This window comes from Petaurus breviceps, unplaced genomic scaffold (genome assembly GCF_028583685.1).
Source record: "Petaurus breviceps papuanus isolate PSGF00001 unplaced genomic scaffold, PetGlider_PUasm1.0 90686, whole genome shotgun sequence".
NCBI classification, from domain to species: domain Eukaryota; kingdom Metazoa; phylum Chordata; class Mammalia; order Diprotodontia; family Petauridae; genus Petaurus; species Petaurus breviceps.
This window is the reverse complement of record NW_027187309.1, coordinates 4,910,640-4,937,148: the sequence shown is the minus strand read 5'-3', so window position 1 is coordinate 4,937,148 and position 26,509 is coordinate 4,910,640. Positions and strand designations below refer to the sequence as shown.

The 26,509-nt window shown below is 35.8% G+C and overlaps 1 protein-coding gene across 1 annotated transcript in view; it reads left to right on the top strand.

Moving 5' to 3' along the window:
* The window catches only part of CSMD1 (CUB and Sushi multiple domains 1), a 2,654,573-nt gene that overhangs the window by 2,569,599 nt on the left and 58,465 nt on the right, over window positions 1-26,509 (top strand). Inside the window, exon 55 of the mRNA XM_069065406.1 lies at window positions 25,737-25,925. Coding sequence (XP_068921507.1) covers window positions 25,737-25,925 — 189 coding nt within the window. The remainder of the gene's footprint in view (window positions 1-25,736; window positions 25,926-26,509) is intronic.

Below are 26,509 nucleotides of genomic sequence, written 5' to 3'. Positions count from 1 at the left end.
GTCATCAAAATTAATTCCTGTAGAAGAGGGATAGGACATCAGTGGTAGTAATGAAAATATTGGGGAAAAGAAATCCATAAAATTACATTATTCCTTGGAATTCACACCTGTACCTGGAGCTTTTCTTGGCCCCTGATTGCAGACCAGAATCTCCATTTAAGGAAGAAGCCCAGGTCATCCATCTCTTCATTTCCCACCTACCTGCACTTCCCTGGAATTTTCCATCAAGGCCAAAGGTCAAGTACCTTTTCCTTCTACTCCCATTTTCTACTTCATTTTGCATCTGGTCTAATAAATGCTAATTTAACTGAATAGAATAATAGTCACTTAGTGTTATAAGATTTAAATAAATATGTATTAATTACCTATTCCCAAGTAATACTGGTTTTTACTTTTAATCATCTTTCTTGTTCTCCCCAGCTCACCCCAGTGGGGTGAGGGAGAAAAGCGAAATAAATATTGCTTTATACCTTGAAGAGTTCTAAGTTCAACTGATATCTAGATTAAAATTTTTTTATTGATTATGATTTTATTGATTATTATGGCTCCTTATCTTCGTATTCAAATACACAAATATACATATACATACACATAAACTCTCTCTCTATATATATACATATATGAATATATCTTTTTCCTGCCTTGAATTACCTTTTTAAAACCCTTAAGGGAAAACAAGAGAGAAGACAAAAACTACATAACATGTTTTTAGGGGAAAATTTAAATTTTCATCTTTCTTTAAAACCAAGAAAACCATAGTCTAGAATATTATGGTATCATGTGGTGTGTATTTATGTGTGTGTGTGTGTGGGGGGGTTCATATGAAAGTAATGAGTCTACTCAAAGTTAGGTTACCAGTGTCATCAGGGAAAACTCAAGCATTTTTATGCCTTTATCAACAGAGTAAATTGTGAGAGCATCACGAGTCATTTCTCATGTTGCCATTGACAACTGACACTGAGAGAAGGAAATCTGTTTCTTTCCTCTTGGAGTGATTTATAAGTGGATCCCCAAGGTGATACACAATCAGGGACTCTCCTAAGTGTCTATGCCAGCCCATTCAGTATCTTTCTTGGAGAAACCCCATTTCAGACCTCACCTCCCTTACTACCATATAGACCCCTTCAGGTCTAGAAATTATAGAGTAGAAAGTAAGGCAGCAAAGAATACATTTTAAGCACATCTCAGTTTGGAGCAAAGTGGATTTTTGTCTAAAAACAATTGTAAGACCACAACATCTGTATAACATAACACACACATGTATATGTATAGATATGTAGATATACATAGCACATGCATAAATGATAGTCAGAAAGTATATTTTTTCAATTTATTAATTTACTTATTTTTAGTTTTCAAAATTCACTTCCATAAGTTTTCAATTTTCTCACCGTCTCTCCCCAAGACTGCATGCAATCTGATATAGGCTCTACACATACATTCCTATCAAACCAATTTTCACATTAGTCATTTTGTATAGAAGAACTGTAATAAATGGAAGAAGCCATGAAAAAGAAAAAAACACAAAACAAAAAAACTTCACTGCATTCCAACTTCATAGTTCTTTCTCTGGATGTGGATAGCATTTTCTACCATGAGTCCTTTGTAATTGTTTTGGGTCCTTACATTGCTGAGAAGGGCTAAGTCTATTAAAATCAGTCACCACACTATGGTTGTTACTGTTTATAATGTTCTCCTGGTTCTGTTTTCTTCATGGAGCATCAGTTCATATAAGTTTTTCTAGGTTTTTCTGAAATCATTTCTTATAGCACAATAAAAGTATTCCATTATATTCATATACCACAGTTTGTTTAGCCATTCCCCAGTTGATGGGCATCCCCTCAATTTCCAGTTCTTGACCACTACAAAAAGAGCTGCTATAAATGTCTTTTGTACATCTGGGTATGTATCTTATATTTTAACATGTATCAAAACTAGCCTGTGCTGGAGAAAAGATAAATTGATTCTTTGAAAATCTGATATATACTTTGAATATATCATGTTTCTAGTCTACCCCCAGAACTACATGTTTCTATTCTATAGACTTCATTTTATCCATAATTCAGGCAGAATTCCTTTGGGGTAACTGTATGGCAACATATTATCTTGAAACAATAATTTCCTATTACACTGTCAGAAGATAAGATTCACAAGTGAAGCTATGAAGTTTAAACTCACCCTTCAGGAAACTTCTTTCTCTCTCCCCCACCCAATCAATATTGAAAGTATAATGAAGAATGTGCATATACTAGAGTAGAAAAGGGTATTGGGTCAACACAGGTAATAACAGCTAATGAATACAGAAATGCAATTTAAAACCTAGCATCTTTTTTTAAAGTGAGACCTAGCATTAACAATGATATTTTTTGAAAGTGACATTCTTTATTCTTACTTCATTTGTATATGATATACTGGGTTGGAAGAAAATCCAGTTTATAGGCTTATTTCTGCCATTCACTGTTGGTATGATTAGGGAAAATTCTCAGGAGCATTCTTAGTGTTTTACATTTCTCATTTGTAAGTGAGACTGGACTCTTGCAGATGCTTTTCAGGTCTAAATTGTCTGTTGTTCCATGAGTCTAACTTATTAGTCTAAGGGAGAAATTTAAGTTTTCTTAAGTAAGAATATTTTTTCCTTTTTGTGTTATTTGCCTTATTAATCGACGTAAAGGAAAACAAAAACTTTTTTTATGATTATTTTGTGCCAACTACTGTGCTAAGCACTAGGAATAAAAAATAGGCAAAAACAAAACAAAACAGAATTGTTTCTGTTCAAACACCTCACACTCTAATTGGGAAGACAGCATGCCATTTATAAAATATTTCACCTACAGGGCAGATGGAAAATCCCAGAAGTTCTAAAGGTTTAGAGGAAGGGCATATAACAAGACCCAGAGTACTTAGAGTGCAGAGCTAGTTATCTATAATTCTGCATGATCTCATTGATATGGTTATTCCCTCCACCAATGCAGATCTCCACCGTTCTACAATTTAATAAATGGCCTCCTGAATTGCAGGGGCTGAAAAAAAATCTCCCCCTGGTACCACTGGTGATACACTTTCCTGAGTTTGACCATGTTAGCCTTTGGATGATGGACCAATCATTTTGTTTTGTGGAAAATGCCACAGTTTTTATTTCACTGTCATAGTCTTAAGAAAGAAAAATTATCTCTATAACATGATGAGGCATCAGATGAAGACTTTTTAGTGGAAACAGTAACATCTGGAATAGTTGTTAAATGTATTTAGCAAATCAAAAGAAATTTTTTATGAAAAAACCTCATCCATTCAAAGAACGAGTTACCTTTGTGTTCTAAAAGGGTAAGAGAATAAGTATTTTCTGTAGCACCTACCATGTTTCAGGAACTATGCTAAGGGCTTTTTTTTTTAACAAGTATTAGCTATTTTACCTTCACAACAACTATGGGAGGTACGAGTTATTATTATCTCCATTTTACAGTTGAACAAACTGAGGCAAACAGGTTAAATGTCTTGCCAAGAATCCTACAACTGGTCTGAGGCCAGGACTTTCATGATGATAGACCAAACTATCCACTGTGCTTCCAGCTACCTCTAAAATCCAGTAGAAGCATCAATGATAAATTTAAATACAGTTGAAGGCTTCCAGTCCTGTAGGAGAACTTGTATTAGTATCTTTTGGTTAGTTTTTTTTACTATTTCCTTTTTTACTTCAGCTCGAGCAAACTACATTGTACTCCAGCGCCTTATATTAACTCTATGTACATCCTCCTGTTTCAAGTGCCATAGATAGTAGAAAAAGCAGTGGAATGGAAAGTGTGTCACAGGTTCTAGTCATAACTCGGTATTAGACTTATTGCCCTGGGCAAATTTATGTCTCTCTCTTGGAATGAATTTCCTTGGGTGGGAGATGAGAAAGTTGAACTAGATCATTGTTTCTCAAAGTGAGGTCTGGGGACCTCTGGTTCATTTTTAACATTTCCCATTCTTTATCTTCTCACTCACTATTAAAAGAAAGAAGTAAATCTCAGTTATATAAAGTTCACCTCTGTAGTTTACCTTTTAAAACAGAGCAATGAATTTTAGCTCCAAGCATGCCTTCTCTCAAAGTAAAATGCTTGACTAAAAGTTTGGACAAATTACTTTGGCTTTGTTGACTGAACTATATGAAGGAGGGAAATTGTCAAACTGTTTAGAACACAAGAAGTTCTTGGCATTGTGTGTGTGTGTGTGTGTGTGTGTGTGTGTGTGTGTGTGTGAGAGAGAGAGAGAGAGAGAGAGAGAGAGAGAGAGAGAGAGAGAGAGAGAGAGATTAGGGGGAAATATGTTAAAATTTAAGGTTATCACTTTCTCTTTTCTTACCTAAAGTTAAGCTTATAGTCCTTTTGATCAAATTTATCATTTAATGATAATTTAAATAATAATAATAATAAATAATGAATGAGATGGATGAATAACTGAACAAATTAAATATTAGAAAAGTTAAATAAAAATAATAACAAAACCATTAGTTTAGAGTTTGAAAGTACTTCAGAAGCCATTTAGTCCAACCTCCTCATTTTACAGATGAGGACTGTGTGGTCAAGAGAGTTTAAGTGATTTACCAACTCTGATTTCAGACTTGAAACTCTGTCTCCCGAAGTAGGATCATTTACCTTTACCTTTATCTAGGTTATATGACAACATACTTATTGCCATTTGTACCACTCATAGTTACCAAAATTATATAGTAAAATTCAGAGGTCTGTATTTTACAGTTAAAGACTAAGTTTAATTAACTAATTTTCTTTCATTTTTTTGAACTAGGGTTTTCCAAGGTGTGTTTTTTTTATAAAAATCATTGCTACTGTTGTTAATAAGTGAAAATGTTCTTGAATTTCATAAGTAGATGTCAACTCCATCTGAATAAGTTTCATTTTCAATGGTTTTATAGTTATTATCCTTTTGAAAGCATTTAGAATGACTTTCTACATATCTCAGAGATGAGAAGAAACTACAAAAATCGCATAAATCACACATGCCATTAAAAAAGAAATGTATCTATGCAATTTGTGTTCTGTATGTCTCTTTTCTCATTTCTATAAAATGTTGACTATTCTTGTTTCCTCTCTCAGGTTCCCAGATGTCTTTAACAAATTAGTGTAACATTAATATTACATGAAACTCCTTGCTTTCTATAAATTTAGTATATTACTTTGAAATATTATATACCCTTCCTGAACAACATTCTGGTCATGACTCTCATCCCACCAAGTCTTAGTGATGCCTTTGAAGTCAAGTTTGGCTTATTGCATTAGGCCCTGTAGTTCACCATTTTTATTAGCCCCTACTTATTATTGTGTAAATTTAGTGTATATTTCTGATGCCATGGGTTTTATTGTTAATTTTCTTTTTGGATATAGCTTCCCACTAAACATTGATTATTTTATATTATATGATTATATTATTTTATTATCTTGTTACATATAACATGCTATTCTCATGTAACTGCTATACTCTAGGCCATGTATCTATATATATTCGCATATATGTGGAATAATATTGATAGCTTGCCTTTAAAAAGAACTTTTGACTTTGAAAAGTGCTTTACATAACACAATCCTATTTGATCTCATTGATCATTGATATATGTAGGCCATTTTCTCCCTCACCTTATATTTTCAGTGTGAAACGTTCTTGATCAGATTTGCAAGGTGAATCTCAATAGCCATATTTCTTCCCTGGCTAAAAGTTGATCATTCTTCTATTTTTCTCAAGATATCATATCCTTAGTCTGTGGTTTAATTCCTAAATATGCTTTTCTCTTCTGAATTTCTCCTTCTTCAATAAGCAATAATAATAGAAATATTCTTATCATCATCATAGGATGCTCAGTTTTGTTGTGAATTTTGTTATTTTTGAGGCAGCTTGAAGACAGAAAATAGAGTACTGTAAAACCTGGAGTTCAAAACTATCCTCAGACACTTAGTAACTGAGAAACTTTGGGCAAGTCATTTAACCCATCTTAGACCCTGTTTCTCCATCTGTAAAATAGGGAAAATAATAGTGCCTATCTCCCAGGGTTATTGTGAGGAGAACATGAAATAATATTTATAACATGCTTTGCAAACATTAAAGCACTATATAAATGCTTGCTATTGTTATTGCTACTGTTTTGTGTGTGTGTGTGTGTGTGTGTGTGTATGTATGCGTGTGTGTGTGTTTCTTTTGTTTTTTTTCTCAGGATTATAGATTTTTCAGCAATGTTTTCTAGGTTTCCTCTAGTTGTATATTTTATCCTCATATGAATCCCCAGAATTAGGCGTGTTCTACAAGTCTTTAAACCAGAGATGGGGAACCTGCGACCTTGAGGCCACAAGTTGCCTTCTAGGTCTAGCCTTTTGACTAAGTCCAAGTTTCACAGAACAAATCTTTATATTAATGGGATTTCTTCTGGGAAGCTTGGATTCAGTCAAAGGGCTGCACTTGAGGACCTAGAGGGCCACATGTGATCTTGAGGCAGCAGGTTCTCCATCTCAGCTTCAAATAATCTCTACCTCATTTCAGGTATATAGTCTCCAAAGACAACAGTGTTCCCTATTATTCATATCAAGTCAACAGATTAAATATCTTGCAACCACTTTTTAATAAGTCACCAATCACTATTATTCATCTCTCTGTCCTGTGATTATTAGATGACCTCTCCCCAGATGGAAACTTGGCATCAGGATCATTATCCCTTGTTACAAAAGACAATGCTTTCATCTAAGATATCCTAATTCTCCTATGAAATCAAAAAAGCTTATTCCCAGCACTAAACAAGTGTTCTTCTGGTCCTTTTTCTTACCTTTCTTTTCTGTGTCATATTATTCTGCCCTATAAGCTACTAGAAAGAGGTTAGAATTCCTTTTTTAATCTTTAACCTTTTTTCATCTTCTCCTTTATTTTAAAAACAATAACAATATACTAGCACTTTAAGATTTGCAACGTATTATATATATATATATATACATATATATATATATATATGTAATTTGATCTTCATGACCCTAGGAGGCAGGTGTTATTATTATCTATCTTTATATTATAGACAAGGAAACTGAGGCACAGATAATTTAAGTGACTTGCCAAGGGTCACTTGCCAAGGATCCAAGTCTAACATTCTGTCCACTCTACCACTTCTCTACCTCAAAGAGACTCTTTATGATAATCTGGAAAATAAAAAAGTATCTTGCTTATACTTTAACCTTCCCTCTAAAAAGTAGATCAAATATCACTTTGAATATATGTTGGTGTTACTTGTCAATGGTAGATATACCAGGGGCAGCTAGGTGGTGCAGTGAATAGAGCACTGTCCCTGCAGCCAGGAGGACCTGATTTCAGATCTGGCATTAGACACTTAACACAAAAAAAACTAGCTGTGTGACCTTGGGCAAGTCATTTAACCCCAATTGCCCTACCTTCCCCCCTCCAAAAAGCAAAAACAAAAACAAAAACAAAACTCTGCATATTGATGCAAGATTTTTCTTGACTTCTAAACTTTGTGAAAGAAAAATTCTTAGTCATTTGTCTTCTTGTTCCTAAATCTCTTGTACAAACACCATAATTATCACTTTTGACCACTCTAGCAGGAGTTTAGTTGCTTGTTGCCCATGAGAGTAAGGTTTAATTGATTAATATATGGTGGACTTTATACCTTTGTACCAGTCAGTTAGTAATCATTTCTTAAGTGATTTCTGTATGCCAGTCACTGTGCTTAGTGGTGAGGATACAAAGAAAGATTTAAGACAGCCCCACTCTCAAAGAGCTCACAGTCTATTGGAGGAGACATCAAAGAGACAACTGTACAAATAAGTTACATACATGAGAAATGAGAAATAATCAACAAAAAAAGGGACTAGAATTAAAGGGGTTTAGGAAAGTCTCCCTGTTGAAAGTGAAATTTAACTCTAATATGAAGCAAGCAAGGAATGGCAGGTGGAGATGAGGAAAGAGAGCATTCCAATCATTGAGAACAGACAGTGAAAATGCCTGGTCAGGACATGAGTCCATTGTGTGATAAACAGCAAGGGAGCAAGTGTCACTTGACTGAAAAATATGAGGGAGTATAAGGTTAAAGAGGACAAGAAAGGGTGGGCAGATTATAAAGGTCAAACAGAATTTTCTGCCTGATCCTGGAGGTGATAGGGAGCCACTCCAATTTAGTGAGCAGAGGTGTGACCTGATCAGACCTATGCTTTAGTAATTGATCACTTCAACAGCTGAATGGAGGAGGGTAGACAAGGAGTAGGGAAAGTCTTCTGGCAGGCAAAAAGAAAAAACTAGCAGGCAACTGAAATAGTCTAGGTATGAAGTGATGAGGGCCTGAGCCAGGGTGATAGCAGAGTCAGAGGAGAAAAGAAGGAATATAGGAGGGATGTTCATATTGGCACGCCTTAGGAACACATTGGATATTTGTGTAACAGAAAAGAATCAAGGATGACACTTGAGTTGAGAGCCTGAATGACTAGGTGCCCTAGACAGTATTAGAGAAGTTTTGAAAGATGAAAGATTTGGAAGAGTGAAGGTGGTGAAAAATGAGTTAAGTTTTGAATGCTTTAAGATGTCTATAGGAGTCCAATTTGAGAGGTCCAATATAAATATGTGAGCCTGAAGGTCACTGGAGAATGCTGGATAAGCATATTTTAGAATCCTCAGTATAGGAATGATGATGTATCCATGGGAGCTGAAGACATTACCAAGAGAAATATATAGAGTGAGAAATAAATAAAGGCCCAGAACAAAACACCATAGGATACCCATGTGTAGTAGCAAGCGCCCCAGTATCCCCAGGGTGGCTGCCAACACAGGTTCTTAGATCTGCTTTTCTAAAGGAAAGCAACTCAAAATGGGTTAACAATCTTGCTTTAATCAATCAAACCTATCATTTACCTAGTTCAGGGGAAAAAGTCAGCACCCTGAACTTCAGATTATACAGGCAGAAGTTATAAGAAGACAGAGAAACATTTCAAGCAGACAGGCCCCCAACTGTCTGACCATTACATCCATACCTAGTCACAGTTACCAGAGAGGGAAGCATCAACATCTAGGCCTCCTCTGGTCAAATCACACAACACTTCTCAAAGTGAGCCCCGAAGCAAAGCCTCCCATCAGAGTTTATATAGCCTTCTCCTGGCTCAGAGAATGTCATAACCCTCTTGAACTACTGCCCAATCACATAGTATCTCCTGAAAAACAAGCCTCCCCCACAGGCTCCTAGTGCACTTAAGCTTATCAAAGGGCCTAGGGGCAGGGAAGTTCTTAAATTTACATTCTCATTACACCATGACAGTGGGCATGACCTGGATGAAGATCTGGCAAAGGAAACTGAAAAGGAGTGGCCAGCTAGGTAGGGGGAAAACCAGGAAAGAGTAGTTTTATAAAAACCTAGAGAGAAGAGATTGTCAAGGAGAAGAAGGAGATCAACAGTGTCAAAGACTTCAGAGAGATCAAGAAGAATGAGGACTAAGAAAAAATCATTAGATTTAGCAATTAAAAGATTGTTATTTACTTTGGAAATAGCATTTTAAGTTGAATGATGATTTCGGAAGCCAGATTGTAGAGACTTAAGAGAGTGAGAGGAAAGGAAGATGGAGGCAATGATTGCAGATATTTTTAGGCAGTAAGGAAGCAGTCAGTAGACAGGAAGAGTTTGAAGATAAGTGAGAGTAGGGATGAGATTGGGAACAGTCTTCTGGAAGAGACAGGATACAGTGTGATCACTTATTCATATAGAGGAATTTGCTTTGTCAATTAAGAGTCATATCTTCATGTGAGACAGTAATGAAGGAGAAGGTAGTGGTAGAAGGTATACAGATGATGTAAGATGAGGAGAGGAGGAGGAAGCTCTTTGCAAAGAGTTTAATTTATTTTTGCAGTAAAATATGAGGCAAAGTTCTCAGCTGAGAGGGTGGAGAAGAGTGCACCCTGGGTGATGTGAGGAGGGAAGAAAAGGTTTGGAAGAGCAGTTATGGTAAGTGAGATCATGAGATAACTAGGGATGTGTAGAAAGATTGCCTTCCAGCAGTGAGAGACCACTTGTAATTATGTAACAAATTTGTAGTGAACCAAGTCAGCATGTTTTTGTGCATGAAATAGTATAACCAATTAACCCATCTCTTTTCTACCCTATCACAAAAAGAAACTATTTCATAAGTAAATCTTATCACAAGCAATGTTTATTTAATTCTAATAAAGTTTGATTGCTTACTTTTTCCTCTTTTCCCACTGAAATGTGGATAATTCCTTGCACTTTCCTTTGATTCTATGAAGAATAAAAACTTCTGAGGAAAATGTTAAACATATGGTGGGTGTAAGTAGGATGTGCTATATTAGCCATGATAACTTGAGGGCAAGTCAAGAAATTATATAATTAAAAAAGACAGTGGGCTCGTGATATAGTGAGAATAAGTGGATAACTTGATAGCCAGAGGCCTTCATTGTGCCCATGAAAATTTAAAAAAAAAGCCTTCTAATATTTGTGAGAAGAAAAGTTAAAAAATTGCATAGAATGAACTGTGAATGAATGCAGCAATGAATGAGTGGAAAATAATTTATTAAGTGTTTACTATATACCAAGTACTGTGCTAAGTGCTGGGGCTACAAATAGAAATGAAGATAGTCCTTGCCTTCAAGAAACCCAGACTGATTGGGGGAATCAGCACATATAGGGGAGTTCAGCTGTGGGACCAAGGGAAAGGTCTTGAGGTCTTGATAGTTCATTGGCTGCATATATGGCAAGGCCAAGAAGTTCTTAGGATAGAGCAGGTGGGGAGTGTGGAGGGGAATACCCCACTACCCCTGGTAGGCAAGGAAATGTGCCTAAGGATCCAAATGATGCACTGATTATGTGTCCCTTCTTGTTAGCATAGAGGAAAGCAATCTGTACCCATCAAAGAGGGGAAAGAGGGAAGGAGGCACTAGAAGAAGGGCTGAGGGTGTTTTCTCAGGTAGCCTAGAGTAAGGAACAGAGAAGGCAGTCCCACTTGGTGTTAGCTCTTGCTGGAGGCTAGCAGGCATGCCCTTGTCCTGTGGAGTCCTTGGTAATCAAATGTGGGTATCTATGAGATGGGGCTAAAATTGACTGGTGGAGGGAATTGACATGATTGCTGAGTTTGAAGAATTAAAAAAAAATCACACTAGAACTATAAACAGACTTGCTTGGATTTGATGGATTTTTTTTCTAACACAGGTATAGAAAGAACACTGGATCAAGAGTCTGCAGATATACTCAGCCACTAATAAGCTTTGTAACCTTGAGCAAGTCCCTTCCCCTCTCTTGGCTTCAGTTTCTACATCTGTCATGTAATTGGATCAGACTAATCTCTAAGGTGTAAAAAAACAGCTCTATAGTTTTTATGATTTCCATAATGTTCCTTGTTTATGATCTGTTCAATTTTTCCCAATCTCTCTCAGAACACACCCACTTTTTATTTTTAAATCTGATTTATCAATTGCTGAATGCTACTATTAGTTATTTTAATTACATAGCAATACTCTTAAATCTATTAAACATTTTAGCATTTTATTTTCCAGATTTTTAGATGTTCTTAAGTCATCTCAATGGTTTAGCAGATTAGTTTCCTTCCCTTTTGTTTAGAAGCTGACTTTTTTCTTTCTGCAGTTTCTCTGTGGCCTTTATTTTTTTTCAAAAATGTAATTATTAGCATAATAAACAAGCATAAACATTTTGTTGTAGAAAGAAGAATCTCAATTATGTCCAACTTTTTGTTAAAGTGTATATTAAATTTATCATAGGAGTTTTAATGCTGCTCTGCTTGTTTATGTCACCTTTTTAACTTCCTTCTGTTCTCTTCTGTGAATTTTCCAGTTTAGAAGCTGACATTTTCTTCATGAGGTTTAAGGGATTTAAAGTATACTGTTTTGGGGAGGGAGAAGTGTCCTGAATAGAAAATAGAAGTTGAATTTGTGCCAGAAAGCAGTAAGTAGGAAGGCCAATTAGTATGATTAAGCACAGTGAAGGGAGTGCTTGATATAGAGTCAGGAGGTGTGGATTTGAATCCTGGCATTGCTACTTCCTTCAGAGCTCAGATTAAACCCCAACTCAGACCTTTCCTAATAACCCTACCCAGTAGTGTTTTCCTTCTGAAATTACCTTGTGTTTGCTTTGTAAATATTTTGCATATATTTAAAATTGTACATATTATTTCTCTCTACATATAAGCTCCTAGAGATCAATTACAATTTCATTTTTTTTTGTCTTTGTATCCCCCAATATCTAAGCCAGTATCTGGCACATAATAAGCATTTGATAAATGCTTGTTTATTGATTAATTTATTGGCATAGTATTTAGGGTTAGGGTGCTAGACTTGTATCCAGAAAGACCAAGGATTAAATCTAACTTCTTGAACATATTACATATATGGCCATGAGCAACTCATCCTCTCTAAGCCTTAGTTTCCTCCTTTGTAAAATAGGGATGAGTACCCATCCCAGAGCATTGGTATAAGGCTCATATAAGTTAGTGTATGCAAAGCATTTTGCATTTAAAGCATTACAGTTAAGAAGGGAGCTCTTCTCATTTCTCACTTGGCTTGTACTACTCTGGAATATCTCTGACTTCTCCACCATGACCAAGAAGATCTTTGTTGGTTAAAACTCATCATTCTATGAGATCCCACCAGCCGTATTACTCAACTTCATCATTACCCTCTGCTCTTCTGACTGAAGTTTGAAACCTTGAATTCCCAACCTCCATTTGAGGAACTCAGAACATTCCATTTCTCACCTGGATGCACTACTCTAGGATACCTCTGACTTCTCTACCATATCTCTCCCCATTAGATACATTCTATTTTACCTTTCTCCCTTCCCCAACCCCTGTCACCTTTCTGCTTCCTTTTGTATGTTATCTTTCCCCAGTAGATTATAATTTCCTTGAGGACAGGGACTGTCTTTTTTTTCATATTTTTATTCCCAGAACTGAGCACAGTTCCTGGCCAATAGTAGACACTTAATAAATGTTTATTCACTATTGGCACTATATAATTGCCAGTTTTATTATCTTTGTGTAACATTGATCAAGCTACTGTCTAGCTCTTGGCCTCAACTTCATTGTTGGTGAAATGAAAAAAAAAATGGACTAGATGATCTTTGAGTACCTTAATTATTTTTTTCTTTTTTCCAAATTTTATTTCAGACTCAAACACCAGAACACAAATACCGAATAGAGAAAAGAAACAAAAATATATCATAAACTTAAATATTGGAACTTAAATACAAAGTTAGAAAGAAAAAAAGCATGTCATGTGCATAGCAGAACATGAGAGGATTTTAAATATGTAACAATAAATTTTCATTTCAGGAAGGCTTGTATCAGAAATAATACTCATTGTATTGAGAATTGTCCATCTTTTCTTTACTTCCATGTGAGTTTTCTTTTGTTCTCTGCTGTGTACTTTTTTACTTTGTTCTTTTTTCTCCTCTCCTTCCCCCCCAGAAGGCCACAATAACGTTTAGATGTGTTTCTCTATAGTTATATATACATACTCTCCCCTACCTGCACCCAGAAGGCTACATTTAAGTTTAGATGTTTCTACATACCTGTAGATATATACATAAACATATACATATATAAGTAGGCATATACTTTCCCAAACCTATTCTACTCCTGATCTTTGTTTATATGTATGTGCATATCTCTTGTTTCCTATCCCTCCTGCCTCCTCTACTTTACTTTTACCCAACACCTTTCCCTCCTATGACTTGCCTAACCCCCTTCAAGGATTCCTCCCCTATCCTCCCATTTCCATAAATCTAAACACCCTCCTATATCCCTATTTACCTATTCCCTCACCCTCCTGTCTAAAGATTTTTCGACTATCCTCTCCCCCCTCCCTATACCCCTACCATTTTATTTCTTCTGAATTCAGAAGACCTTTATACTCTTCTAAATACATACATATATATGTATATATTGTTCCCTCTTAAACCCATTACTGATGAAAGTAGGTTACCAGAACTACCAGTCTTCCTCCCCATCTAATTCCTCTGTATCAGCTCTTCCTCTTGCACCTCGTTTGTATAAAATAATTACTCTTTTAAGCTGTCCCTAAATGGTTTTACTTTTTAAATTCATGTCATACTGAGATTTACCCCAATCTTTGTTATGAACTACCCAATTATTAATAAGAATTGTAGCCATCCATTTTACATATTTAAAAAGTAAACAGTCTGGCCTTATGGATTTCTTAAAATCAGTCTTTGTTATGTACCTTATATTTCTATTGGTTCTTGTATGTAAAATCTTCTATTAAGTTCAGGATTTTTTTTAAACAAAGTCTTGAAAATTGGAGACTTTATCAAATATTCATTTTTTTTTCATTCAAGATAAAACCAAAGTCAAACCTCCAACCTACTGTAAGTGCCCATAGCCATGAGCTTTCTGTCTCACTGCTTCTGCACTCACAGGGCCTGTGCTGGTTCCTTCTTACCCCTGCTGCTCTTCACAGCAAAGCTGGGTTTGGTGTTCCTTGTCAGGAGAGGTTTTCTCAATCTTCCAGGGTTCAGACCAACTCCCCTCACTATCTCAAGTTAAAGTTCTGGTGGTTGGGATTGAGGCAGCCTCTCAAACCAACCCAGGGCTTGCTGCTTGTTGTTTGAGGGGCTTGCTGCTGGCTGTTAAAATGGAACCTAGCCTGGAGGTGTCACAGGGACCAAACCTTGTCCTGGGATGTTTTTCCACTCTTCTTAAATTGTCCCAGGGGGACTCTGCTTATGCCCCTATTCTTATTTATCTCCATCACATTTTGTTCACCCTAAGGTGCTATTTTAACTCTTTTGTCCAGGAAAATCTTGAGAGCTTGGGATTTTCTGACCTTGGGCATCTTCCCAGTATCCTCCATGAGTGCCTTAATTATTAAAAGACTCTTGGCCCTGTTGGTCTCTTGGGTAAATATAATAGGATATTTTTCATTATTCTTCTGGACTGGTTTTCTACTTGTGTTCTTACAGTTTATACCATATATTTTCATTCATATAAGCAGCATATTTAGTAAGTAATTGGACTTTTGGAACAAAGGATATTAAACTAAACTGTCTGCCATTAGCTGAGGTTTCCCCACCACTCACCTATCTTAGCCAGGGAGCTGCTTTAACTGTAGAGCTGGGGCTAATTGCACTAGGTTCCTCTTTAAGAATTAAGTGAAAATTCTGGTCCTGTGGTGAGAGTCATCTCAGGTATCTTATTTGTTTGGTTGCTTTTTTTTTTAATTACCTAAGGGTTTCTTGCTTTTAGGTGAATGATGTCATTCACCAGATTTAGAATCAGAGGTCATGGTTTCAAATACCATTCTGCTACTTCCTTTGTGACACTGAGCAAATCTCTTCCTTGCTATATACATCAGCTCCATTCTGTGGAACTGAGGGAACTGGAAGATACAATCTCAGCCTTATGTTCTGGCTCTAAATTGTATTTTTCTATGACTGAACAATTTCCTTTGCTCAGACCTCTCATCTTTGGGTCTTCTCAGTTATTTTTTGCCTACCCTGTTTCTTGCCTTTAACCTTCATATTTATCTATTCTCTGATTAGGTGACAGGAGATTTAGAGCTCAAAAGGACCCTAAAGTTCATCATATTCAACCCATTCATTTTACATATGAAGAAACCAAATCTAAGAGAATGACTTTCCCAAAGTCATACTGATGATAGAGCCAGGAATCAAATTCATATCATCAGATCACAGGCTCATTAAGTCTCCTAACTATAAGGGCAATGCATTTCCACTCTAACACACTATCTCTATGCCAGGTTATAACCTTAGGATTGCAAAATCCTCAAGGAGAAAGGTAGCATCTCATTCCCTTTTATTCCCAACTGCTAACCCAATGCCCTCTACCAAGTAGACACCAATAAATGATTCTTGATGATAGTAATTTTGTAAATTCCATTTTGGCATATGCAGAAAATGTGATGAAGTGTGGTATAAATGATCCTAAATCTGCTAATGTATTGTTTTAGGACTTGGGAGTGCAGTTAGAGACCAATCTATTTATATTTCTCACTTCTTGTTTCTGTAATAACATTAGAAGAGATTCAGCTGTGCCTATAGAATTGGCTAAGGTGGGGAGAGAAAAAGGTAGTGGGTGGTATAGAAGCATTTAGAGATGGAATAAATTGGTACATTTGGACGTGACAAGACAGCATCATGACTCATTCTGTGAAATGTTTCATTTAATTGTTACAAACTAGTGTGTTCTGCCATAATGAGAGCAGGTTCCCTGCCAAAATGGTTAATTATTGTTTGATCAATATCAATAAAATAGTCTGTCAGCTGATGCTCTCTCCCTTGCTTTATGTATACTTCCAGATGAGGCAGCGGTCAATTGAGTCCTGCCTGACTGACAGCTGTCAACTGCTATGAATTACAAGTAATGATGAATCAAGGCATTTTTGCAGTCCTGCAAGGATGAAGTCAGTGAAGGGTGTGAAACCTGATCAGACCAAGCCATTAGCTCTTGGGTCAGGTTTCTACTTGCTTAAATGGGGAATTCGACCCTTCACCCTTTGGTTTTAGATGATGTGATAAAGTCTAAACCAACATGCTTGAGAGAGTGCCTGAGCAAAGGCATAAGACCTTAGCCATGCAATGTCTTTATTTTATTATAATTATTATTTTATGGCACATTTTTGTTTTAACACCTTGGACAGTTCCAGTAATCACCACCATCACCTCCATCCCAAACTCCGCACAAGAAATGTTCCTAGAAAAGTTAAGCAAAATCAACTAATGAGTAATTGCAACTGATAGATAAGACATGTTAGTGAGTTCTGCATTTTAATATATATCTTTAACACCCTCTATTAAATAAAACCTGTTCTAGAGGGACTCTTCATTTTATTCAGTTCAGAGAAATGACGTGCTAATGCAAAAGACCCATGGGGAACAAAGTTGGGCCTGCATGTGTGAAACAGGACATTTTTGAACTATGAGTGGTATATGCTTGGTCTAAAACAGGGATTCTTCATCTGGGGTCAATAATCTTCTTTCCATAATTCCAATTCCATAAATTTTAGAATGTTGATGGGGGGAAATGTAATTTATTTTCACTGCCCTCTTAACAAAAATTGAATATTTCTTTCAGTTATTAAAAACAACATTATTCTGAAAAGGGGCTCATATGCTTTACTAGAGTGTCAAAGGGGGATATGACACCAAAAAGGTTAAGAACCCATGCCTGAAATGCTTTTACCCATGTCATGTATTAATACTTAATTAAAATGATGACAAAAGAATAAATATTTGTTTATCAGCTTTACCTCCCTTGTGCACTCCAGCTAAATGGGATTATTTGCCATCTGGACTGTCTGCCCTTACAGTTTGTCCTCTGCACTGACCACTAGGATTTTCCATCCACTATGCATCTAAACTTTCCTTAGAATGTAAATCCCTCCTTGAGAGTAGGGACTGTCTCATTTTTCTATGGCACTCCCAACACTGAATGCTTTGCATATAATAAACATTTAATAACTGATTCTTCTTTCTTTTAATAGGGCCATACAGTCATTTATCTAGAGCTGAAAGACACATCAGAAGTCATCTAGTGCAACTCCATAATTTTATAGATGAGGAAATTGAGTACTAGAGTATTCCCATTGTCATGCAATTAATTAAACCAAAATATGGTTTGGCTAAATGAAACAAAGAGTACACAGGTACTTTTTTTTTTTTAGAGATGCTACTTGTTTTTCACCAATACATTCAGACACTTGGCAGAGAATTTTTCCCCCCACTTAATAGTATTTTATTTTTCTAGTTCCACATAAAGATAGTTTTCAACATTCACTTTTATAAAATTTTCAGTTCTAAATGTTTTTTGGAAATTTTCTTTGATTGATAGGTTTGTTATTTTTTATGACTTAAAATTCACCCAAAGAGCAAAAAGCAATTTGCCAAATACTTGTTGAATACTTTGAATACACAGGGAACTGTGCTAGTTATTGGGAAGATACAATGGTGAATGTCCCAGTCCTCATTGAGCTTAAACTTTAGTAGAGAAAATATGAGAAGTACACAAATAGCATAGTATAATTAGAAAGCAGCAAGTGCATAGGTGTAAAAGTTGAGGGGCTTTCAGTTGCTCCTACTACGATTGCCACTTCTCCAAGAGAAGTATTAGGACACTTGCATTGAGATTTGATTTGGTGCTTGCCCTCTTGTTGTGGCTAGATTGCTGAGACCAATGTTTAATACATACGCATGAGAAAAGCATGTAGAAGTCAAGAGGGTGTTAGCTGATTTTAGTATGAGAATGAGAGAGTGTATTTGCTAATGCAAGACAATGAGTCAATATTATTTTACTTATTTAGATGTTTGGGTGCCATTCCTGAGTCAGTTGGTGCATGTAAACCTCCAGACACAGATCCTTAAAAGAGTTGGGAATTTTGGTGAGAGTAGGGAAAATACAAGTCCTATTGTGTTTGAAATTGAAGAGTTGGGTGTTACAACTTATTTTTGATTGAGTAGAGAATAATGCTTCTTAGACCATGTGGCTAGCTAGTATGATTTAGACATGAATGGCAAATGTAAAGAGATACATTGGCAGGTCTTGAGTTGGGTTGGGTGGGGGGGTGGAGGGGTAGACCTCAGTGGTATTGTAGTACAAATCAATCATTTTATAGTTAAGGATATTGGATACCAAAGCATAGAGAAGTTTAATTTTTTGCCCACAATCACATAAGAAATCAGGTAAAAGAAAGGATTCAGATTTGAATGCAAATCCAGTTAATCTCTATACAAAATAAACATTTACTATGTGCTAGGCATTATACTAAGTACTGGAATCCCAGAACTAATACTTTTTCCACAATTTCTACCACAATTTCCTTGAGAGAAAGAAGAATCATGCAGCAGGTGTTAACAATAAAAGAAGTATCAACAAAGTGTTATGAATGACTGATTGGAAGAAGGAATTATAGAAATTATAATAGTTATAGAATTTAATTAATAATTATAGAAATTATAATAATTATAGAATTTAATTAATAATTATAGAAATCAGGAAGCCTTCATTTAGGATAGAACTTCAGTTGGGTCTTGAAGAATGGAAAAAAATTTTAAAGGCAACAATAGAGGCAACTAGTGATAGAGTGAATATTGTGAGACTGGATTTAGGAAAATTTGAGTTCAAATTCTGCTTTAGATACTTACCAGATTTGTGAGCATGGGCAAATTTCTCTGGGCCTATTTCCACTTCTATAAAATGAGGATACCAATAGCTCCTACCTCACAAAGTTATTGTGAGAATTAAGTGAGTTAACATGTAAAAATGCTGTTGCAATCCTTAAGGCATTATAATAAACATTTAGGAGGAGGAGGAGTGGCGGGTGGTGGTGGTGGTGGTGGTGGTTGATAGTGTTGTACTGTTACAAGACAGTGCCTTGTTGACACTTTCTCCCAGTTGAATGCTTTTTTAGAAATTATTGTGCACTGAAGGATTTGGCACTGAACATTATTTCACAAATGAAGCATTGACCTACAGTCTCAGAAAGGAGCTTAACTTACACTGAAGCTACAGGATCATGAGCATTTTCCAAATACAGGAAAAATTCTTTTAAAGCTATGAAAGTTATACCTAAATATAGATAACCATATCTTACCCTGTTAAAGTGTAATAAAAAAAAATCAAATCAGTATTTTCCTATTCAAACTGTAAACATGTTTGAGTATGAGACTAATGACTTTTTGAAAATTCCAATTTCATAAAGCTTATGTGCTAATTATCTGAACTATTTTGCTTTTCTCTTCCATACTTCTATGACAGCTCTGTTTCACCTTTGCAAGAGTTGATATGGATGGAAATTAGAAGCAAGCACTAGAAATTTGATATGCTGCTCTACAGATATTTAACAAGATAGTTTTTTGTCATTGTAGACTTAACCCGACAAATCCCAATACTACTTGAAACTAGTCTGTAGCATACTTCTGTTTGTGTGAATTTCTCAGTTTATTCCTTTTCATTAGAGAAGTCCATGAGAATTCAAAAACCTGTCTTTAGTTCAAGTCCTCATCCCCTTTCTCATCCCACACAGAAACAATATCCCTAAAACAAAGAAATGACCAAATCCCTCCCCTAGCCAGAGGTTTTCAGAGACTCCTTTTGCCTATAACAAAAATATAGAATCATAGGGCTGGCATTTAGAACCTCCTGAGATCTGGGTCCACCTACCTTTCTAATTTAACTTCTTATTACTACCTGTTATGTACTACCTATTACGCTCCAACTGTTCTGCTGTCTGGCCCCCATATGTAGTCTCTCATCTCTCACCAACGTGCCTTTGTGTGAGTAGTTGGCCACATCTGGGATCAACTCCTTCTGCACCTGTGCCTCATAAAATCTTTAGCTTCTTTCAAAACACAGCTGAAATTCTTCCTTTTAAAGTAGGCCTTTCTTGAGTCCTCCCATGCCATGTCAGTTGTGCTCCTTCCTCTCAAAATTATTTTGTAAATACTTTGTATTTGCTTATCTGAATGTATGTCAAATGCCTACTCCCTGCCAATATCAGCTCCTTCAGGAACATTGTTTTCTTTGAATCAGATGTATACCAAACCCAAGCTAGTTCTGCAGGAATGCTATTAAAGTCTCTTCTCAATGCTTCTAAATGCTTCTCAAATTTGAAAATATAGTCCTAAAAGGGAGATGATTTTTGTTGTTGTTTAGTCATTTAGTTGTGTCTTACTCTTTGTGATCCTATGAGCCACTATCTCCTGAAGTCTGTCTAGGCTCATATGTGTTGCTACCATGCCATTACCTTTCCATCTCATCCTCTTTTCCTTTTGTCTTAAATCTTTCCCAGCATCAGTCTTTTCTAGTGAGTCCTGTCTTATTACTTAGCCGAAGTAGTTAAGCTTTAGCTTCAGTATTTGTCTTTCCAATGAATAGAGTTAATTTCTTCAAGTTTTAGCTGATTTGATCTTCTTGCTGTCCAAGGGACTCTCAAAAGTCTTCTCCAGCACCGCAATGTGAAAGCATTGGTTCTCTAGCACTCAACTTTCTTTAATAGTCCAGTTTTCACAGACATATATTACTACTGGAAAAAAAAAAACAAAAACAAACATAGCTTTTACTCTACAGCCCTTTGTCAGCAAATTGATATCTCTACTTTTTAGTATGCTGTACAGTTTTGCAATAGCTTTCCTTCCAAGTAGCAAGTGTCTTTCCTTTAAAAAGCATCTTGTTTTTCATGTTTTTTTTTTAATTTTAAAGATGGGAAAATATCGCGAATTTTCTTTCTTCCTAAAGATCCGCTCCATAGCAATCCAGAATTTTTCAGTTAGTTTCTGGATCAATGGCTCTGGAGTTAGGAGAAACCTGGGTTCCATCTTGGCTTTAAGATAAAAGTTATCAGAGGGTCCATTGATTGGTGTCACTCACCAAATCAACAATGTAGAGATAGTTAACTTGAGTTTTATTATTATGCTTAGAGTGCAGTTTACATTGAAAATTTACCAGTAAGGGAGCCCACATCATTAGCTTCAGTAATAGAAGTTTAGTACATAAGCAGCACAGAAAATTGGAATTTTACAGAATGTAGGAGGGAATGATAAGGGTATACACATTTGACAACAAGTAGAAAAAGGTGACGATAAGGATACTTGCCAGCTATTGGAACTGTGATTTGTTTCCTAACCTTTATTTTGGAGGTGGTATGATCTTTTAGCTTCTAGGAACAATGTATGTAACTCAAATAGAAACTGGAGCAATGTCCTTTTATCATAATGACAGCAAAAAATCTGAGTCAATTCCTTCTCCTTCAGTCTTTCTCTTATCACGGTGATGGCAAAGAGTTTCTCTTGTCACACCTGAAGCATACTTGATATGTGCCCATGGGCTAGATATTTAACTTCTTTGGGCCTTGATTTCCTTGTCTTTAAATCGAGAATAATAATTCTGAGACACAGAAATTAAGTGTTATTAACATGCTCGGAGTTATATTATTTATTCTCTATTATGAGAGTCAGTCTTAGAACCTGAATCTCTTGGTTCTTAGTCATATATTTGTTAATCTTTAAGAACCTACTATCTAAAGCACCCCATCAATCCAAAAGTCCTGCTTTCATGTCTCATCATGGTATGGAGGCAACCCTGAGATTATGGAAAGCTTTGCTAGAAAAGTATGAGTTGTAACAGATTATATCAAAAAAGAACTTGAAATAAATGCATGAATTGAATCAGATTGAATTAGGACACATAATGAAAATAGTTAAGAAATGTTTCCAATCCTCATGGCCAAGGTCAGTGGATAAAAGTGAGAATTCTATAAATACACAAAGAAGTAAAACTGTAAAATAAATATATAGTAACAGAGATATATGTTAACTTGGTTAAAGATTAGAACATGATGAAAACATAAGAGAGTCTGGGATTCTTTTCATTGTGTAGGTATGATTGAATGGAAGTACTATATATCAGTTTAGGTCTCTTCCTACCTGCCCTAATAGGGGAATCAAAACCAAGAGGTAAAAAATGAATAGAAAAACAGGGTGTTTTCCCCCCACTATGGTTGACATTCAGATAAATGAGCATGGCACTGTGATCATACTTATGATTAATTAATAATTGTGTTGTGAGAGATGACTAGGTGGCACAGTGAATAGAGCTCAAGCCCTGGAGTCAGGAGGACCTGAGTTCAAATCCAGCCTCAGACACTTAACACAAAAACTAGCCATGTGACTGTGGGCAAGTCACTTAACCCCAACTGCCCTACTTCCCCCCTCCAAAAAAAAATTGTGTTGTTTTTCTTCTGTGCACCTCCCCCCTACCAAGCCATGGATGAATCATAAGTAAAATTCCATTTCAGTATTTCTCAACTGTAAGAGGCTGTGAGACTTTCCATTCCAAACTTATATCCTTTGAGGCAACCTAGCTCTGTGCTGATGTGGTAAATCAGTGAATGGGGGACAGGACTGAAGTAGCATTTTCTTGTTTCCAAAAAGAGCTTTCCCACTTCCTCCTCTCACCCAAACCACATGATGGAAAGCTTTGAAATTCCTTTCAAAATTTTATAAAAGGACAAAATATTAAGAAATGTAAGTTTCTTAAACACGTATAATATTGTGCTGTGTTTCTTATTCTTGATTTTTGTTGCTGAGGTTCTCTATTACTTTAACATTTATCTTAAAAGGTCATGTCCACCTTTTTAAAACACAAAATTTATTTATAAAACCTTAGCCCAATGTACACCACTGACCAACACTCAATCTACTGTACTCTCAGTGGCAAAATTAACTCTAAATCAAGGGTTCTTAATTTTTTTTTTCTTAATCTATGTGTCATGAACCCTTTTGCAATTGGTGAAGCCTATCGACCCCTTCTCAGAATAACATTTTTAAATAATTGAAGGAAATGTTAAATTTTCATTAGAGGTTAGTTAAAGTCAAGATATATATATATATATTTTCCCATTCAAGTTTACAGACCCCTTGAAACTGACACATGTACCCCTAAGGGATAGTTGACCCCAGATAAAGAACCCCAGGCAAAGTTTTCCTTCAGCATTGGAATTCCTCCCCTCCTTTTTTCAGGTAACATGAATACTTTGCTTCTAATCCCCCCATCTGCCAGTGACACCTGGGTCCTTGATGATGACATTCTGATTTCTCCTCTATTCTCTCAAGCCAACTCATGCCCAAATTTTTAGCAGTATGATATACTTTATAGATTGGTGAACTTGTGAATCAGAAAGACTTGTGTTCAAAGCCTGCCTACAACACTCTGAGCATCAGTTTCCTCCTCTATAAAATGGAGATAAAAATATGTGTGAAGCCTACCTCATAGGGTTATTGTGAGGATCAAATGAAGGGGGGAAAATAAGCATTTATTAAGCACTTACTGTGTTTCAGGAATTGTGCTAAATGCTTTGCAAATATTATCTCATTTGATCTTTCCAAAAAACCTTTGAGGTAAGTGCTGTTATTATTCACACTTTATAGTTGAGGAAACTGAGACATATAGAGGTCAAATGAATTGCCGAGGATCACAGAGCTAGTAAGTGTCTGAGGTTTGATTTGAACTCAGATCTTACAGACTTCAGGGAATACCTGACTCTGGGACCCCAACTCCATAGCTCCTTACTTGAGATTGTGCAAACCTTAAAGGGCAATACATATGTTAGCTATTATTTATATTACTAGGCAGAAATGTTAATTTCTTCAGTCTCTTTCTTTTGCCCACCTACATTTTCTAAAAGGCTGGTTGAGGGGTAGTCATTTAGCTGAGTATAATCTAGGACTGTGCCACTGGAGGAAGTAACTGACTCATTCTTTATTATAGTTGAGTATTTCACTAAATAGTACAAGGTATTTTCTTTGTATGTAGAAAAAGAATATTACCTATTTGCAGGAAAGGGAACCTAATCAAAGTGACAAAGTATTCAGATTAGACTGAGAACTTCCTGTGTCCCACAGCTGACCTAAATTTGTCAACTCAAGTATATTAAGTATGGTTGGACATGATGATAATTTTAAATTTAACTGTAATTTAATTTTAAATTGTGCCAGAAGTTCCATTTTAAGCATAGAAAATTGAATGCTTTCAACTCTGGTAGACAGAAAATGAAAGATTCCTGTGTCATTCATTATTCTACAAGCATTTATAGAGGAACTAATCTGTGCCAGGCATCATGCTAACATATTGAAGATATAAACATATAAATGTAAAAGTTCCTGCTCCCAAGGAACTTAAATTCTCCTTTCAGAAAGTATGTCAAATATTATTATTGTTTATAAATCTTTAAAGAAGCACATATACAATAAAAAATAATTCTCATTCATATAAAAGACTTTACCTTATAGAAATATAGTTATTAGGATTTTTATTTGAGGACATTGTTCTATTTATTTAAAATTAAAAACTGAGGAATAGAGCACTGGCCCTGGAGTCAGGAGTACCTGAGTTCAAATCTGTCCTCAGACACAACACAAAAACTAGCCATGTGACCTTGGGCAAGTCACTTAACCCCAATTGCCCTCCAAAAAGCAAAACAAATATAATAAATTAAATTAAAGCAGTATGATACAGTGAGTAAAAAAACTATCCCAGTGGATAGTAAGCCATTTCAGAGTCAGGAAATCCTGAGTTCCAGTTCAACCTCTAATCAATATTGTCTGTATAATCTTGCGGAAACTTTTCAGTAACCCAAGCTTTGTCTACAACTATAAATTGCAAAGCAATTACTGATCTGAATTGATAGAAGGAATTTTATCATTAGGATTTCCATTGAAATCACATATCTGGTGTAATAATTAATAATAATAATGTTTAAAAAATTTTTATTTTTTTCAGGATATTCAATAAGAGGTACTATAGTTTAGTGCCAGTGTTGTATATGTGGCTGGAAGAGCAGTGTTAAGAAAACATGGTTTTAAATCTAGCCTTAGACACTTTCTAGCTGTGTGACCTTGGCCTAGTTATTTATACTCTGTATGTCTCAGAAAACATCCTGGACCTATCTATTAAATCATAGATGTGTTGCATTCCGAATCTGCAGAAGGAGTTCCCAGACCAGGGGTTCCTGAAACTGAAGAAATCACAGATTTGTGTATATTTGAGTAACAGCCAGAGGTAATAAGTAAACTCCAGACTTTTATGATTAACTCTGCTATTAATTACTGTTCTATGAATTCCTGCAGTGCTCAGTAGTTTGTTTCTTTTTTTCTAGTGGGTTGTTTCCAGTTGAAAGCCACATCTAAATGAGGAATGAAATGTTCTCTTTTCTAGTGGTGAACTGTTCTGATCCAGGCTTTGTCGAAAATGCCATTCGTCATGGACAACAAAATTACCCTGAAAGCTTCAAGTATGGGATCAGCGTCATGTACCATTGCAAGAAGGGTTTTTATTTGCTGGGCTCCTCTGCCTTAACCTGCAAGGCAAATGGTTTATGGGATAGATCATTACCCAAATGTTTATGTAAGTACTCATTAAAATGTGTTCACATGCCCCTTTGCCAAATGCTACTCTGACAACACTCCCCCCACCCCCTCCAAAAAATCACAGGACATAGAGCTTCTCCAATAAAAAACTATTAATACTTTTCCTAAAAGGACATCAGTGCACTATATATTGCATAGTTTAGTAAGAACATATTATAACAATGAATTATAGCCTTAATATGAAAAAGTAAATTGCTTTTTAGATCAAAGGCTAGTTTCTTTTTAAACATAGTCAGGAAATTTAGGAAACAGATTTGTCCTCCATATTTTTTTGTAAGACAGGCAGAAACGCTAGGGAAAATATAACCTTTGCAGGATTAGATTATTAATATGCATCATGTGTACATGCTAAAAGTAGTGAATGATAATTACATTATGGATCAATTTTCTGAAAATCCATAATCCATTCTTGCTCCTGTAAGACTTTCAGCTGTTAAGAGTATTTTCAGATTAGATTTGTATTGGATGGTTTTGCCTGAAAGTGACTCTGCCAGTCTCACTCTTAAAGGGAGCTCACACATGCAACTGCACCTCTAAGTTTAATTTCCCTTGAGAAAGAGT